Below are 17328 nucleotides of genomic sequence, written 5' to 3'. Positions count from 1 at the left end.
TCCAACATTGCCGCCCATAAAAACGGCAGGAAGCTGGGCAGGAGATACGTGCGCGGGAACGTGGAGAACGAGGGGCCGGAGTTTCGGAGGGACCCATTTTGAGGTTGCACCCGACTGAGGATGGCTGATACTACCTCTCAGCCAGAACAGCCAGCTCCTCAGGAAGTCAGAAGCGAGTTTAAGAAGCCTGTTTTGCCGGTGCCGCCAGTTGTGCGAAGTAAGGCTCCAACCTCCGGTCCCGCAGTCCCTGAGGATGTGGAGAAGGAATGCCCCACGGTGCTGCTGGACCCCGGCTGTAGGGGACCCGAGATCCCATCGGCTCATCCGGATAACGGGGAGACTGAAAGTCCACCGGCAGAGCAGCTCCGGTCCCCTCGGGTAGCTACTGCTTCTGGCGGTCCGGCCCGGACTCCCCCTTACCAAGAGCCATCGTGGGGCAGACCAGCCACGGCCCCCTACAGTCTCGAAACCCTGAAGGGTGGCACCATCCTTGGCACCCGCACCTTGAAAGGGATGAGCTGTTGCCTTTTCGGGAGGCTCGCTAACTGTGACATATGCCTGGAGCATCCTTCCGTGTCTCGGTACCATGCGGTGCTACAGCACCGGGGGTCTGATCCGGACGGAGAAGCTGACAGTCATGGGCAGGGCTTCTATCTCTATGATCTGGGAAGTACCCACGGTACTTTCCTCAACAAAACTCGCATCCCTCCCCGCACTTACTGTAGAGTTTACGTTGGGCACGTCTTTCGCTTTGGAGGCAGCACCCGGCTCTTTATCCTTCAGGTAAGTAGAAAAATCTAAAGTAAGACTCTTGGGATTTACTATGCTGGGATTCTGAGTTTCTTTAAGGTTTAGTTGAGAATAAAAGATTCTCCCAGTCACCAGTGACAATAAGGATCAGTCTGGCCCCACAGGTCTGTGTGTACATTGCTGTATCTCTGAAAATAATTTCTCCTTTCCTGAGTCCATACATGTATATATTTCCCTCTTGATTCATTAGGGACCAGAGGAAGACCGAGAGGCAGAATCGGAGTTAACGGTAACACAGTTGAAGGAGCTGCGCAAACAGCAACAGATGTTATTGGAGAAGAAGATGTTAGGTGAAGACTCAGATGAAGAAGAGGAAACAGATACCACTGAAAGGAAGAGAAATACTAGTGGCCAAGATGATGAGATGGGTTGCACGTGGGGCATGGGTAAGTCATTGCAAATGGAAGTTCTGAGTTCATTACCAGTGGCGCCCTTAAATGCTTTTGATCATACAGCTCTTCATGGGTCTTTGATATAGATGTAGGGCAAACTTAATTTGGAAATGGAGTAACCAAAGCCCAGGTTCATTAACTTGAGCGTTATAAAAAAATTGAAATGTGAGCACTATACAAGTTCTTTCTCACCATATAACTTGCTTATTGCTTTCATCATGTAAAGACTAATACACATTTGTCGGGTGGTGGTGGTGCATGCCTTTAATCCCTGCACTGGAGAGGCAGAGGCAGGTGAATCTCTGTGACTTCGAGGACAGCCTGGTCTACAAGAGTGAGTTCCAGGACAGGCTCCAAAGCTACAGAGAAACCCTGTTCAAAAAACAAAACAAACAAACAAACAAAAAAGGACACACACACTCACAAACAGATACACACACAGAATGCTCCATAATTATCACTGGAGGGTGTAGAGAACTTACTTCATTTTGTTGACTAAGAAATCAGTATTTGATATTTCACCTTCCAGGCTATTTTCACAAAGTACAAAAATTCAAGAGACTATCGATATATCCACAAACATTTTGGATATATCCAGACATTTTGGAAGATGAATACTCGGGTTTATGAAAAGACAGAAGTCAGAGGCTGACAGGGCTTGTGACCCACACCTTTAATTCCAGCACTCAGGAGGCCGAGGCAGGGTAGATCTCTGTGAGTTCAAGGCCAGCCACAGATACATTATGGAGAGACCCAGTTTCAAAAATCTAAAAAGAAAGCAGTTGTGGACTGATGAGGTCACTCAGCAGGTACAGATGTCTGCTGCCAATTGTGATGACCCAAGTTTGATCCCTGAGACTCCCCTGGTGAAAGGAGAGAATGGATTCCCACAAGCTGTCCTTTGACCTCCATGTGCTCTGTGGCACTTGTATGTCTGTGGCCTATATATATAAAGTGTCAAGACTAGGTCAGAAGCCATTAGCATGCTAGAGTTAGTGTCAGGAAAGGGAACAGTCACAACGAGTAAGACCCGAGTAGGAGAGAAAGAGAGCGATAGGCTAAAGCACTCAGTGCTTTCCCAGAGTGTAGCAGGTAAATGTCTTAGAGTGATGGAAAGAAAGACGCCATGGAAACAAGTCTTGTCTCCTTCATAATTTAGAAAACTAAAAGAAAAAAAGATTCTTCCAGTCACCAGTGACAATAAGGGTCAGTCTGGCCCCACAGGTATGTATCTCTGAAAATAATTTCTCCTTTCCTGAATCCATACATGTCTATATTTTCCCCCTTGATTCATTAGGGGCCAGAGGAAGACCGAGAGGCAGAATCTGAGTTAACGGTAACACAGTTGAAGGAACTGCGCAATTTTTGATTTGTGGTTGTTCATCCCATGCCCTCAAATATCTTTTAATCACTTTTAAATGTAGGTGTGTGTGTGTGTGTGTGTGTGTGTGTGTGTGTGTCTGTCTGTCTGTCTTGAAACATTATCTCTGTAGTCAGGCAATCTTGGAACTTATGATCCTCCTGCTTCAGCCTCCTGAACACTGCTTACAGGTGTGTGTCACTGTGCCAGCTCTTCTATTATATCCTTATTCCATCTAGAAGGATCATGGATGTCATTCATACATCTTCTCAAAGAACATTTGTTCTTTCTTGTGCCCTGCAGGCGAGGATGCTGTAGAGGACGAGGCTGAAGAGAACCCCATTGCCCTGGATTTTCAGCAGGACCGGGAGGCATTTTATATAAAGGATCCGAAGAAGGCTCTCCAAGGCTTCTTTGACAGGGAAGGTATGTAAGGGAATGTGGCTCTGACCCTGGCAGTGAGATGTGCGCACAGCGGTGCCGTTTCCTAAAGCTTTGGACTTCATACATATAAACAATTTATTTACCTGTTGTCTTCCTTGTCTGGTTCTTGCCCTGTGACCAGTTTCTTTGGCTCTATTTATTTTTTACTTTTTGTTGGATGCTGAGGCTCAGACCCTTGGTATATGCTGGGAAACTGTTCTCTCGACCACTGAGCTGTACCAGCAACCCCAGGTTTTTTTGTTTTGTTTTGTTTTGAAAATAGCAAAACTCTAGTTTACCTTTCTTTTCATTTTAAAGAAATACTGTAAACCCATTCTTCTCAAAAGATCTTGGACTTAGTGGTAGGAAATGAAGCAAAGCCTTAGAATTCATTGTTTCTAATCCTGTGGTCTGTTATAATCAATACTTTCTAGTGTGAATGTGTTCTGGAAAACCTGAGGTGTCGTCCTCAGAAGTACCATCTTCCTCCTTGGAAACGGGGTCTCTCTGTCCTGGGGCTCGCTAATCACACTAGACCACTAGACTGGCTGGCCTCAAACCCCCAGGGATCCCCTCGTCACTGCCTCTCCAGGGCTAGACTGCAAGTGTGGGCCACCATGCCCGATTTTTTTACCTTTTTTCTGGGTCCTTGGACTCTGGTCCTTATACTCTCTAGGCAAGCGCTTTTCCAACTGAGCCATGCCGTACAGCCCTGGTGTTTTCAGTTCTTAGTGCAGATTTTACCTTCATGTGATAAGAAAAGTTCTCAGGGAGAATTGTTTCAGTAGAGACACTTTGAGAGAACCTTAATGCATATTTATGTGTGTGTTCATGTTCTATGGATATATTTACACATTCATAGCTATTCACAGGGCTTTTTTGGGGATTGGTTTCAAAACCCTTCCCTGAAGATACCAAGATTTGAAGATGCTCAAGTAGCATAGTATTTGCATATAAACTACATATAGCCTCCTTTACTCTAGATTATTTACAATACCTAATATGCTGTAAATTTATTCAAATGATCATTATACCTGCTGTTTAGGGAATAATAACAAAAGTATACATGTTCAAAGCAGACAGTTTGACAGGTTTTTTTTTTTCCTTAGTGTTTTTTAGGTTTTTTTTTTTTTTTTTAGTTTTTTTTTTTTTTTTTAGTTTGTTGAGACAGAGTTTCTCTTTGTAGCCCTGGCTGACCTGGAACTCTATCTGTAGGCTAGGCCATGCTGGCTTCAAACTCACAGAGACCCACCTGTCCCTACCTCCTAAGTGCAGGGATTAAAGGCATGCACTGCCACTGCCTGGCTTCTCTCTCTCTCTCTTTAATTTTATGTGCATTTTTGCCTGCATGTATGCCTGTGTGAGGATATCTGATTCCCTGCAACTGGAGTTACAGACAGTTGTAAGCTGCCTTGTGGGTGCTGGGAATTGAACCTGGGTCCTCTGGAAGAGTAGTCAGTGCTCCTAACTGCTGATCTTTCCTAGACAGTTCTTTTTCAATCTGCAATTGGTTATCTACCAATAAGGAAAAAATATCCAGTGTGTGTGTGTTTGTGTGTGTGTATACATATGTATGTACACATATGTAACTAGAAATATATATATGAGCAAATTGCTTTCAACACATAATATTTATGCTTCTAGTCAGGCATGGTGGTTGTTGCCTGTTGTCCCAGAATTAGAGGCAAGAAGATCAGGAGTTTAATGTCTACACAGGTTCAGGGTCAGCCTAGACTCGATGAAACTCGGTCTCTAGCAACAACAAAATGTGTATTTATGCTTCTAAAAAGGCATTGCTGGTGCCTGCCTTTAATTCCAGCACTCAGGAGGCAGAGGCAGGCGGATCTCTAAGTTAGAGACCATCCTGGTCTACCCAGCAAGTTCCAGGACAGGTTCCAATGCTATACAAAGAAACCCTGTCTTGAAAAACCAAAAAAAAAAAAAGAGCTAGACCTGGTAGCATGTATAGATGGATCCTTGGAGCTTATTGGTCAGCCAGCCTAGCTGAATTGATGAGCTCCTGGTTCAGTGAGCGATCCTAAGGTGGATGACTGAGGAGGACCCTCACTCTGCACACACACACAAATTGCATAAATAAAAGTATGTATAGAGAGATGATTGGTTTGGGTGTTTTGTTCTGATAGTTCAGGGATCAGATCCAGAGCCTGTTCATACTAGGCAAGCCTTCTATCACTAAACTACCCCTGAAACCCAACCCTACTTCCTATAGACCAGGTCAGCCTTGTATGATCATCTTGCCCCAATTTCTGAATACCTAGTATTACAAGCCTGTAAAACCAGGATTGTGTTTTGTGGTACTGGGGTTGAACATAATATCAAGCAAGCGTTATGCCACTGAGGTGTTTCCCTCATTTTTTTTTTTTTAAATCGGGGATAGGATCTCACTCTACAGCCAAGGCTAGCCTCAAACTTTCAATGTAACTCAGGTTGACATTGAACTTGTAGTGATCTTTCTAGTACCTCCTGAGTTCTGGGATTATAAATATGAGCTACCAACCAGGTGGTAGTGGCTCATGCCTTTAATACCAGCACTTAGGAGGCAGAGGCAGGAGGATATCTGTGAGTTCAACGCCAGCCTGGTCTACTAATTTCCAAAGTGAGTTCCAGGACAGCTAGGGTTGTTACACAGAGAAACTCTGTCTTGAAAAACCAAACAACAAACAAAGAAAGAAATAAAAGTCCGTGCCACCAAGACCTCCTGAGTTGATTGTTCTGATTTGAAATTGTTTTCTTCCATGTCACACTCATTCTAGTCTTATTTCCTGGTGATGATCCCTAGGAATGAATGATGTCTGTTGAAAATTAATGCTCATTGTGATATTAAAACTTGGGTCTTTAACTTTGTTCTCCTTATTGTACCAACTAGTAATTTTTAGATCTTACTAAAATTGTTCTTCTTTCTGCAGGAGAAGAATTAGAATATGAATTTGATGAGCAGGGCCATAGCACTTGGCTCTGCAGGGTGAGGTGTGTTCTTTTTGCTTGTTTTTTAGCTATATTTTTGAGACAGTATCTTGTTTTGTGGGACTCCTCTTTCTTTTGCTTACTAAATACTGAGTTCATGGGTTCTTTTCTTGTTAATGTCTGTAACTGGAAATGACTACTTTCAAGTTGGCATATGATTGCAGAGCCTATCCCCAAGGGTTACTTTACTCTGCATTTTAGGCTGCTACCAAGTGGGTACCTTTATAGTGTAGTAGCACTGGGAGCCGGGGTGAACTGAGTAAAAGTCAAAGGAAATGGTTTCAGGTCCAACCCTGGCAAGACAGAATGAATTTACCTGAGAGACTGAAACACCATCTCAGGAACCATGGCGTCGTGACAGTTGCTGTCATGAGAGTCAGGCTTTGCTGAGCTGTGACCCCTGTGAACCCGTGCAGATTACCTGTAGATGACTCCGCTGGGAAGCAGCTGGTGGCTGAGGCCGTTCACTCAGGGAAGAAGAAAGAAGCAATGGTACAGTGCTCCCTGGAAGCTTGTCGGATCCTTGATACATTGGGATTGCTGCGGCAGGAAGCAGGTCAGTATATGAAAGTCTTTCTTTTTCTTTTAAAAAAACAAAGAAGGAAAATGTAACACAAAGGGTAGCATAATCTCTCTACATGGATAATCTGTAAATTGTACAGAATTTTCTAAAGTGCAGAGAAAAGTTCCCTCTATCACCATCCTAAGACAGTTGTTTATATTGTCTTAGACATTTCGGTGCATAGGTGAATATACATTTATAAAATACTAAATCCTGGCTAAAATGCTAAGTCAGGCAGTGGTGGCACATAACTTTAGTCCCAACACTTGGGAGCAGAGGCAGGCAGATGTCTGTGGATTCTAGGCCAGCCTGGTCTACAGAGTGAGTTCCAGGACAGCCAACGCTATACAGAGAAACCCTGTCTTGAAAAACAAACAACAACCGAAAACCTGTATCCTGGGAGCCAGACTTGGTAGCATATATCTGTAATTTGCCAGGTAGACACAGGAGGATGGTTGTAATTCAAGGCCATCCTGGTCCATGTGTGAGTTTCAGACCAGTTCCATATTCCTTGGTTTATTTCTATATTTAGTGATCTTTTTATCTTCTTACCTTTTTTAAAGTAATTTTTATTTGTTCATTTAATTTTTATGTGTATTGGTACTTGGCCTGCATGTGTGAGGATCTGCTGGAACTTGAGTTACAAACAGTTGTGTAACGTGTAGCTCTCAGTGAGAGCTGGGAATTGAACCAGGAAGAGCAGCCAGTGCTCTTAACCAATGAACCATCTCTCCAACATCATGTTCTTACTATTTATTGATTGACTTTTTTGGTTTAATTACTTACTTTATTTATTTATTAATGTTTTTGAGACAGGGTTTCTTTGTGTAGCCCTGGCTGTCATGGAACTCACTCTGTAGACCAGGCTGGCCTCAAACTCAGAGATTCGCCTGCCTCTGCCTTCCCAAGTGCTGAGATTAAATGTGTGCGCCACCCTGCCCAGCTTTGTCTTAACTTTTTAGTGTTGTAAAGTACATGTAACATAAAACATACTATGATTTATTGATACTAAGTTTACTTATATAATCCCCACTGCCCAGCTCGCCCTTCCCATATCACTGGTATAGCTGTATCCTGTGACTATTAGCTCCACTCTCCATCCTCCCAGCCCACGGGGACTCCATTCTGTTTCTGTCTCTGTGATCTGTTACTATATGACGGATGTGGAGGTCAGAGGCTGGCCTTGGGCATTCTTTACTGAGGTAGACTCTCCTGCTGAACCCTGAGACCTAAGTTTGTTCAGCTGACCAGCTTGTTCTGGGGATCTCTTGTCTCTCAGTTCTCTACATAGAAGTGTGCTGGGCTTACAGTGGGGTGCAACCCCTGCCCATTGTTCACTGGGTATCGGGGATCTGAACGCTTGTCCTCATATTTCTGAGGCAAGTACTTCATCTGCTAAGTCATCTCAGCACAAAGTTGACTACTTTGGTACCTCATATAAGTGATATAAGTGCCTTCTTGTGTATCTCAGGCTGGCCTCAGACTTGCTGTTTAGTCAAGGAGAGCCTTGAACATCTAATACTTGTGCCTCTACCTCCCAAGTGCTGTGCTCACAGGTGTGCTCCTTCATACCTAGGTGCTGCTGGAGATCAAACCCAGGCCTTGTGCATACTAGGCACAGACTCTACCAAATGAAGTGTATACCCAGTCTCCTCCTTCCTTCCCTCCCGCTCTCTCTCATACACACACACACACACACACACACACACACACACACACACTATACCTATACCCGGCCCCTCCCCCTCCACTGCCTTCATTATGAATGATTTTATTTTTAGTATCCCGGAAAAGGAAAGCTAAGAACTGGGAAGATGAAGATTTTTATGATAGTGATGATGATACGTTCCTTGATCGAACCGGCCTGGTCGAGAAGAAGCGTTTGAATCGGATGAAGAAGGCTGGGAAGATCGATGAGAAGCCAGAAACTTTTGAATCACTGGCAAGTTGTTTATAGAAGTAGCTATTTTTATGGTTATTATAACTTTTAAAAACAACAGTGTGGAAATCTAGTGATGAGTTGCAGCTTTTGTGTTCTCTAAATTTAATGGTAACAAATAACGAATTCTATTCAAATTGGTGGAAAAAGAGTTTACTCACTAATATAGACTTTCCTCTCGGTTTGTATTGATCCATGAATGAACAGTCTTTGGATATGATGTTACTCCCCGAGAAGCAAAGAAAAAGTTCCAAATTTGGCTGTCCACAATGAACCTGATACTAAGCTCTAGCATTTAAGAGAACTCAGAAAAATGGTATCATTTTAGTCTGGAATGGCGTAGCCTTCATCAAATTGCCTTAAGGTGGCATGGATTTCACACTATATGTAGTGGTATTCCTAGCTTCAAACATTATCCAGCATCTGCCTCTTGGCTCATTGATGAAAGCAAATGTCTTCAGTGTTTTCTTGTAAAATTCCAGTAACTCATTATGTTTGAGTTTTTTAATTCTAAAATTAGTTCAGCTAGAATACAGTAAACAAATGAAATATCAACTCCATCCGAAGCCAATTTAGATGGACTTCTGAGTTAATTATCTTAAAACTTGTAATCACGATGACGATAAGGTGATAAGAAGGAAAGCATCTGCTAATTCTGTTGATTTGGACTTTTAGGTTGCGAAGTTAAATGATGCCGAAAGGGAGCTCTCTGAAATCTCTGAGAGACTCAAGGCATCAAGCAAAGGTAAGACTGTCTGCCTGTAGCCACCGGGTGCCTGTCTACTAAGTATGTTCTGCGTCATGTTAGGCACTAGGATACACTGGAAGGTTCAGGTTTTGGAGATACTTTTAAGGAGCAATATAGCTTTTTATTTTGTGTGTGTTTTATGAGTGTTTTGCCTGTATATGTGTCTGTGTACCACATGTGTGTTTTGTACTCATAGATGCCAGAAGAGGGCGCTGGATCTTCTGGAACTGGAGTTACAGAAGGTTGTGAGCTGCCATGTGGTTGCTGGAACTGAACCCAGAACCTCTGCAAGAGCAGCAAATGCTCTTAACTGCTGAGCCATTTCTTTAGCCCCACAATGTAATATTGTAAAGCTAGAAAAATGTTAAAACTTGTTTGACTTAAAGTCTTTTTTTTAGTAGTTGAAGGGACTGAAGCCTAAATTACTTCACAAGGTCTCACACAGCTTTAGCTTGTTGGTTCATTCTTAATATCAATGTGTTTTGCTTTATATTTGTGACCTCTTTGTGGATGATTTGACTGAATTTTAAAGTGTTTAGGCCGTCTTTCTAACCATGTATTACTCCTTTCTCGGCAGCTCTGTCAGAATCGTCATCACAGGACTCTTTAGATGCATTCATGTCAGAGATGAAGTCTGGGAGCACATTAGATGGTGTGTCCCGGAAGAAGCTTCACTTGAGGACTTTTGAACTAAGGAAAGAACAACAGAGGCTTAAAGGGTTAATAAAACTTGTAAAGCCAGCGGAGATTCCAGAACTAAAAAAGTAAGTAGTTCTAATTGCAAAAGAAAAATTATGGGGCTGAGGAGATGGCTCAGTGGTTAAGGGCACTGACTGTTCCTTCAGAGGACCTGAGTTTTATTCCCAGCACCCACATGGCAGCTCACAACTGTCTGTAACTCCAAGATCTGATAGCATCACACAGACATACATGCAAGCAACACCAATGCACATAAAATAAAAGTAAATTATTAAATAAAGAAAATTTTAAAAAATTGTTTCTAAGACTGCATCTCACATAGCCCAACCTGGCCTCAAACAGGTTATTGTACGCCAATGACCTTGACCTTCTGTTTTTATTTTTACATTTATTTATTGTGTATATGTGAGTGTGCAGATGTTGCTGTTGGGGTCAGATTTTAGCTGTTGGTTCTCTCTTTCCATCATCTGGGTTCTGGAATTGAACTCAGACTATAAGGGTTGGTGGCAAGCAACTTTACCCACTGAGCCATCTCTCTAGCCTAACACTGAACTTTTAAACAAAATTTCGGTAATATTTTTATTAATTCTTTGAGATTTTCATATAATTCCATCCCCTCTCTTTTCCCCCCTCTTATCAGATTTACCTAGAGAGGTATATGTATAGTTCACATATAATTACATCTTGCCTCTACTTCCCAAGTGCTGGAATTGTAGCTATAACTCTAGATATGTGTGTGTATGATATATGTAGGCATATATGTATATATTATAATTATAAATAAGACTTTGTGTGCTTTTATAATTATATACACACACACATATATATATATCATCAAATGTATATAGGTGTGTGTGTGTATGTGTGTATGTATATAACCAAAAACGATCTTCACATAGTGCATGTGCTGTACCTCTGAAACATATCCCTGGTGCAGACAACCTTTAAGAACAGAAGGACTGTTTGTGAAATATGGATTGCTAGAGGATTTTCCATGGGTATTATATGTAGCACTTGTAACACCCGATTCTGTGTTACCCCCTCGGTACAGTCGGGCAAGGGCCTGGAGATTGAAAGAACACACAAGAGACCTGGGTCATTCGAAAGGAGATCAGCCGAATGCTGTTTATTCAACTTTGGGGAAATCCTTATATACCTAGCTGCTGCACAAGGATTTCCACCCAGGCAGGTGGGAAATTACCATACCAAAGATGAAACAATGCCCTATAGCTAATCACCAGGTGAGGCAGAGGGAGCACAGGAACAAACAGGATGTTTTAGCTGGCTGACCAGAAACTGTCCTCAAAATGCACCCCAGGAGGAAGGGTAGACCCGGGCCCTACAAGCACTAGCTGTCCTGGAACTCATATATAATCTAGACTGACCTTGAACTAACAGAGGGCCACCCTCCTCTGTCTCCTATGTGGTGGATTAAATGCATGTGCCACCACACTAAGCACAAATATCTTTTATTTTCTGTCATCTGTATACCTCAGAACCAACTAACAACTTTTTAAGTACTTTCCAAAAAATATTTATTTTTATTTTATGTGTATGAGTACTTACCTGTATGTGTTTGTATACCACATAGTCAGTGCCTCTGGAGGCCAGAGAGGGAGTGAGATCCTCTGGAACCAGAGTTGTAACTGATTCAGCTGGTTGTCAGCTGCCTTAGAGTTCTGGGCATTGAACCTGGGTCTGCTGGAAGAGCAGCACCTCCTGTAAAAGGTGGGTTTGTAACCTCTAGGGAGTTGGTTTTGTGACCCTACTTCTATCTGTAGAAGTATATTGGATTATAAACCAGATTTTGACATTTCCCCTTACTTAGCTAATATTTATGAGTGGGAGCGTGTATTTTTATTTTGTATATGGATGTTTGCCTTCATGTATATCTGTGCACCACTTGTGTGCCTGGTACCCATGGAGGCCTGAAGATCTTCTGTAACTAGAATTACAGATGTCTGTAGGTTCTGGGAATTGAACCCTGGGTCCTCTGGAAGAGCAGCCAGTGCTCTTGATTCCAGCCCAAGATCCTGTTTTCAACATGACAGTACTTAAAGGTTTTATGTGCTTTTATTGACACGTTTTGAAAATGTAGAGTGTGTTGATACAAGAATAAGCCTGGTGAGTACATTACGGGTGGACATTGTGCAGAACATTTCTTGTTTTAGGTCTGTACTATCCAGTGTAACATCCTATCATTCTAAACATATACTATTAAAATTTCTTAATGTTTTATAAATTCAGTCCTTCAGCATATTAACCACATTTCAAGTGCTCACTGCCTAAATGTAACTGATATCAAATGAATAATGCAATCTAAACATAAGGTTTTTCCCCTCGTTGCAGAAAGTTCCATTGCACAGTGTTGCCTTAGGTTATTGGTGAGCGTGTGTCATACCCTCCTCCCTCTGTATGACACCTGGAACTCTAGTGTAAGAGCATCTAGACGTTAAAGATGGGCTACACTTTTATTCTCCTTCACCAGTGACCGTGTCCTGTAGTCACCATGTGATAAATGCAAAGCCCTGTGACTGTCGGGAATAACTGGGCTGAGGGCAGCATCGTCTTGTCTCTAGTACCTGTGTTGTCTCACAGTCCTCAGTAGGCTCTGCTGACCTCTCAGTTTGTGTCCACATAATCATCTTGTGGTCATTTCTGCTTTTCAGAGGTGTACTGGTTAGTTTCATGGTATTTTAAAAAACAATTTGTCTCTTATTATTTTCTGTGTGTTTCTGGTTGAGGGGTGGTATGTATGTGTAGTCGTAAGGGCAACTTTGGGGAGTTAGTTCTCTTCTTCGACCTTTATGTGGGCTCGGGGGTTTGAACTTAGGTTGTCAAATTTTATTGACAAGTACTTTTATCCACGGAGCCATCTATGGGCCCAGTTTCTTGGTATGTAAGTTAAATCTTGGACTTTGCTAGGATAGATATTTATAATTGTTCTTCTTCCTAGGACTGAACTTCAGACTACAAATGCTGAAAACAAAGCTAAGAAACTTGCATTACCTCTCTTTGGTGCCATGAAAGGAGGAAGCAAATTCAAATTAAAAACTGGAACAGTTGGGGTAAGTTGTGTAGAGTGTGTTTACCTCTTAGTCCTTGTACTGTCTCTGAGCAAGAGTTTCTGTATTGTTCCCTAGTAATGTGGGAAAGGACTGTTGGCTTAGTGTGAGTATCTCTTCTCAGAAGTGGTGAACTGGGCTGCAGAGATGGCTCAGCTGTTGAAGTACTTGCTGCCCAAGTATCCCAGGACCAATGTCAAGTGAAGCATGGTCCTGTGCAAGATGCAGTCCCAGCACTGAGGGATGCTAAGGCAGGAGGATTGCTGGGCTTGGTGACGGACAAGCCTAGCTGTAAATGGACATTTCTCTTCCTCCCCCAGTTCCCAAATAACCACTCAGAGGCTTAATGTAAATTATAAATGCTCAGCCAATCGCTCAGGCTTATTGATAACTAGCCCTTATATATTCCTTATTTACGCTCTTGCTATGTGGCAGTACCTTTATTAGCATGGCACATTCATCTCCTGCTCCCTCTGCATCTGCTGGTACCCTTCTTCCCATCATCCTTAGTTTGGTCACCCCGCCTATATTTCCTACTTGGTTACTGGCCAGTGTATTATTAAACCAATTTGAGTGACAAATCTTTACAGTGTACAAGAGAATTATTCTACAACACCTAGCTGGTTGCAGGTTCAGTAACAGATGCTACCATAAAGGAATGAGGTGGAGCGTGTTGGAGAGGACATCTATTGTTCTCTTCTGGCCTCGTGTGTGTGCACAGGCATGCACATGTACACAGGAGAGTTGATTAATTAGTCAATTTGAAAATAACTCATTTGTAATTGTTTTTCTTAAAGACATGGTCCCACTATGTAGTTCTGGCTATCCTGGAACTAGTTTATTAGTTTCTAATGAATGTTATATTAGGGAAGAAGTGCCTGTGTTGGTTTCTTTTTTCCCCAATATGTTTTTGTTTACTGCTGGAATATTGTTTTTCTTCTCATTTAAAAAATTGAGAATTTTGTACAGTGTGCTTTGATTGTATTCAGTCTCCTTCAGCTTCTCCAAGATCCATGGCCCCTTCTGATCACCCAACTTTGTAGACCATTTATTTATTTATTTATTTATTTATTTATTTATTTATTTATTTTGATTTTTCAAGATAGAGTTTCTGGCTGCCCTGGAACAAGCTCTGTAGACCAGACTGCCTCTGCCTCCCAAGTGCTGGAATTAAAGGTGTGCACCACTACCACAGCCCAGCACCTCTTCTTTTTTTTAAGCCATTGAACCGAATTTGTGCTGTCCATGTGTTCTTAGCTGTGTGTCCTTCTACTGGAGTATAATTGGCTGATCAGAGGCTGTATTCTTAGAGAAAACCGACTCTCACTCTCCCAGCATCTACCATTTGCCAGTAGCTCCTTGCTTAGGGCTAGAACTTTGTACCCATCTCTCTTTTCCATGTTGGGATTTTGTCTGGCTTGTGCTTGTGGAAGTCTCGTGTGTGCTGTTAGAACTACTGTGTGTTCATATATGTAACTGTCCTGCTATGTCCAGAAAACACTGTTTTCTTATAGTCATTTGCTGCCTCTGACTCTTGCAGTCTTAGGCGACAGTCTCTCATTTTCTGTAGAAATAAAAGCATAACCTCTTCCCCAAAGTAGCTTATCTTTTGATTTATATTTTGAAGTCAACATATTTTTAAAATATGTAGGTTGGATTTTTAAAATCTAAGACTATATATGCTCTTTCTCTTCTCTCTCCCAAACCCATGCACATTTTAAAACACACTTTAAATCATTTAGAGGGTTTTTTCTTTTCTGTCTGAATCTGTTTTTACTACAGATCTCTATCTTTTTCTGACTATATGAGCCTTTAAACTGCTAAGTGGCTTTGCCCCACTCCTTGGGTTTCTGAGAACCTAGTCTCATGGCATCGGTTACTGCCAGCTCTGGGAGCCGTGTTTACTGTCTCGACTCTGGGAAGTTTCTGGGTCCATGCCGCCACCGAGTGGTGTGTCACCTGCTGCTCATAGACTCCATTTCAGTGTTAAGTAGCAGGCCTCTTATAAATGAAAATTCCTGTCCTGCCAAGTCTCACAGCTTTTCAGTCCCAAAGAAACACACAGAGACTTATATTAATTGTAAACTGTTTGGCATATTAGCTTAGGCTTTTTATTAACTAGCTTTTACTGCTTAAATTAACCCATAAGTCTTGTCTATGTTTAGCCATGTGGCTTGGTACCTTTTATCAGTGAGGCAGTCTTATCTTGCTTCCTATATGTTTGTGTGGTGACTGCATCTCTGCCTTTCCTCTTTCCAGAATTCTCCTGGTCTGGTCGTCCTTCCTATACTTCCTGCTTGGTTACAGGCCAATCAGCATTTTATTAAACTAAAACAAGTGACAAATCTTTTCGGTGTACAAAAGCATTATCCCACAGCAACCTCTGAAAAGAGATGCAGGATTTTTGCCACTAGCACTGAGTCAGGAAGCCGTCTCTTAAAGGAGCTGTGCTTCTGCTTGCTGCCAGTAACATAAAAGTCTGCCCAAGAAAAGGTGGTTACCAAGAAGCTGAGTTTGACTCCGTTTTTGTATGTTTAAACCCCCCCCCCTTTTAAAGCTTTATCAGGTTTTATGTGGAAGTTTTTGCCCCATGTTGGGCACCACATGTGGGTGGAAGTTTCTGTCCCACCAGCAGTTTCCAAATAAACACACTGAAGCTTATATTAATTATAAATTGTTGGCTAATAGTTAAGGCTTATTACTAGCTAGCTCTTACATTTTAAGTTAACCCATATTCCTAATTTATATTCTGCCACGTGGTGGTACCTTTTATAGCATGCCACATTCATCTTCTCTCTCTTCATCTGACTGGCAACTCTAGACTCTGCTCTTCTTCCTCCCAACATTTTCCTAGTCTAGCTCTCCTACCTAATAATCTTTACCTGGCTATTGGCTGGGCAGCTTGTTTATTAAACCAATTACAGCAACGAATCTTCATAGTGTACAAAGGGATGGTTCCATAGCATCTTTCTGTCCCCTCTTCTGCGATGATCCCTGACCCTTGGGAAGATCAGATAGAATATAGATGTCCCATTTGGAGGTAAACAACCCATCGTCTCTTATTCTCTATGTCTTGACCCATTATGCACATTTATGCCAGTCACCACCTACTACAAGTAGAAGCTTCTTTGATGAGGGCTCAGAGATCCAGTAATCTCAAGACTAGGCTGTTAGGCAGCCCACGGGTGTGGGTAGAATTCCTGTGTTGAATGTTTTTAATTTGCTTGATAAATACACTAACACATTAACTTGTTTGTTAGTATAACAGTGTGCTCACACCTACCATATGACCTTCTGTGACTGATTAAGTCCTAACACTTTGTACAACATGGGATTGCTATGTCTTCCATGCAGAGAACCAGGCAGGATCCCAGATCACATCCATCATCCTGTCACTAGCTGCAAAAGTCAGACCATCTTCTCTCAAGTTTCATCATCTTCCTCCTCTCCTGTCGAACCTTATGATGTGTGTCTTATGTACGTTTCTACTCACAGTCTGACTTTAAAAGATTTTCATCACCCTGAAGAGCTGACCCTTGTGTTAGCTTGCTAAGGCTGCTATAAACTAGGTGGCTGTCAATTCCTGTGACGAAACACCCAAGACCAAAGCAACTTGGGGAGGAAAGAGTTTATTTGGCTTCCACTTTCACAGCACTGTTCATCACTGAAGGAAGTCAGGACAGGAACTCAAGCAGGGCAGGAACCTGGAGGCAGGAGCTGATGCAGAGGCTGTGGAGGGCTGTTACTTACTGGCTCATTCCTTGTGGCTTGCTCAGCCTGCTTTCTTATGTAAACCAATACCGCAAGTCCAGGGATGGCCCCACCACCATGGACTGGGCTCTCCTGGCCTTCCCATATTAATCACTGATTAAGAAAATGCTCCACAGGCCTGCTATAGCCTGGTCTTACTGAGGCATTTTCTGAATTGAGGCTCCCACCTCTCCAGTGACTCTAGCTTTTGTCAAGTTGACAGCAAGTAGTCAGCATAGTGGCTTAAATAAAAAAAAATAAAATCAGCCTGTTATGCCTTGCAATTTTTATTTCCTCATGGTTCTAGATACTAGAGGTCCGAGATCAAGCTGCTGACGCAGTTGGTGTCCTCTGTGGCTTACGGTGGCTGTCCTTTCATATAATTGCCTCTCCTCTCTAATGATGTCAGTCTTACTGACTTAAGTAAGCCAGGCATTTCTCAGCCATTTGACTAAGTATATCTTAGTGCCCTACCATAAATGCCTCATTTTAACTTTATCAATTAAAAGACTTTATCTCCAATGAGATCACATTTTGAGAGATCTTAGGAGTTGGGATCTCACACATGGATTTATTGTGTGTAGGGTGTGTGTGT

General features: G+C 42.2%; 1 protein-coding gene across 4 annotated transcripts in view; it reads left to right on the top strand.

The window, feature by feature from the left end:
* Window positions 1–10: 10 nt before the first annotated feature.
* LOC146894430 (kanadaptin-like) overlaps window positions 11–17328 on the top strand; it is a 28368-nt gene continuing 11050 nt past the window's right edge. Inside the window, exons 1-9 of one of the 4 annotated variants that reach the window (XM_087907398.1) lie at window positions 11–783; window positions 1001–1196; window positions 2866–2988; window positions 5913–5973; window positions 6387–6526; window positions 8314–8474; window positions 9147–9216; window positions 9794–9983; window positions 12875–12986. In XM_087907398.1, coding sequence (XP_087763524.1) covers window positions 121–783; window positions 1001–1196; window positions 2866–2988; window positions 5913–5973; window positions 6387–6526; window positions 8314–8474; window positions 9147–9216; window positions 9794–9983; window positions 12875–12986 — 1716 coding nt within the window. In that variant the 5' untranslated portion in view covers window positions 11–120. The remainder of the gene's footprint in view (window positions 784–1000; window positions 1197–2865; window positions 2989–5912; window positions 5974–6386; window positions 6527–8313; window positions 8475–9146; window positions 9217–9793; window positions 9984–12874; window positions 12987–17328) is intronic. The other 3 variants (XM_087907396.1, XM_087907399.1, XM_087907397.1) reach the window with 3 other exon arrangements.

Source organism: Myodes glareolus, chromosome 6 (genome assembly GCF_982192425.1).
Source record: "Myodes glareolus chromosome 6, mMyoGla1.1, whole genome shotgun sequence".
Classification (NCBI taxonomy): domain Eukaryota; kingdom Metazoa; phylum Chordata; class Mammalia; order Rodentia; family Cricetidae; genus Myodes; species Myodes glareolus.
The sequence above is the reverse complement of the archived record's forward strand: the minus strand, read 5'-3'. Positions and strand labels throughout refer to the sequence as shown.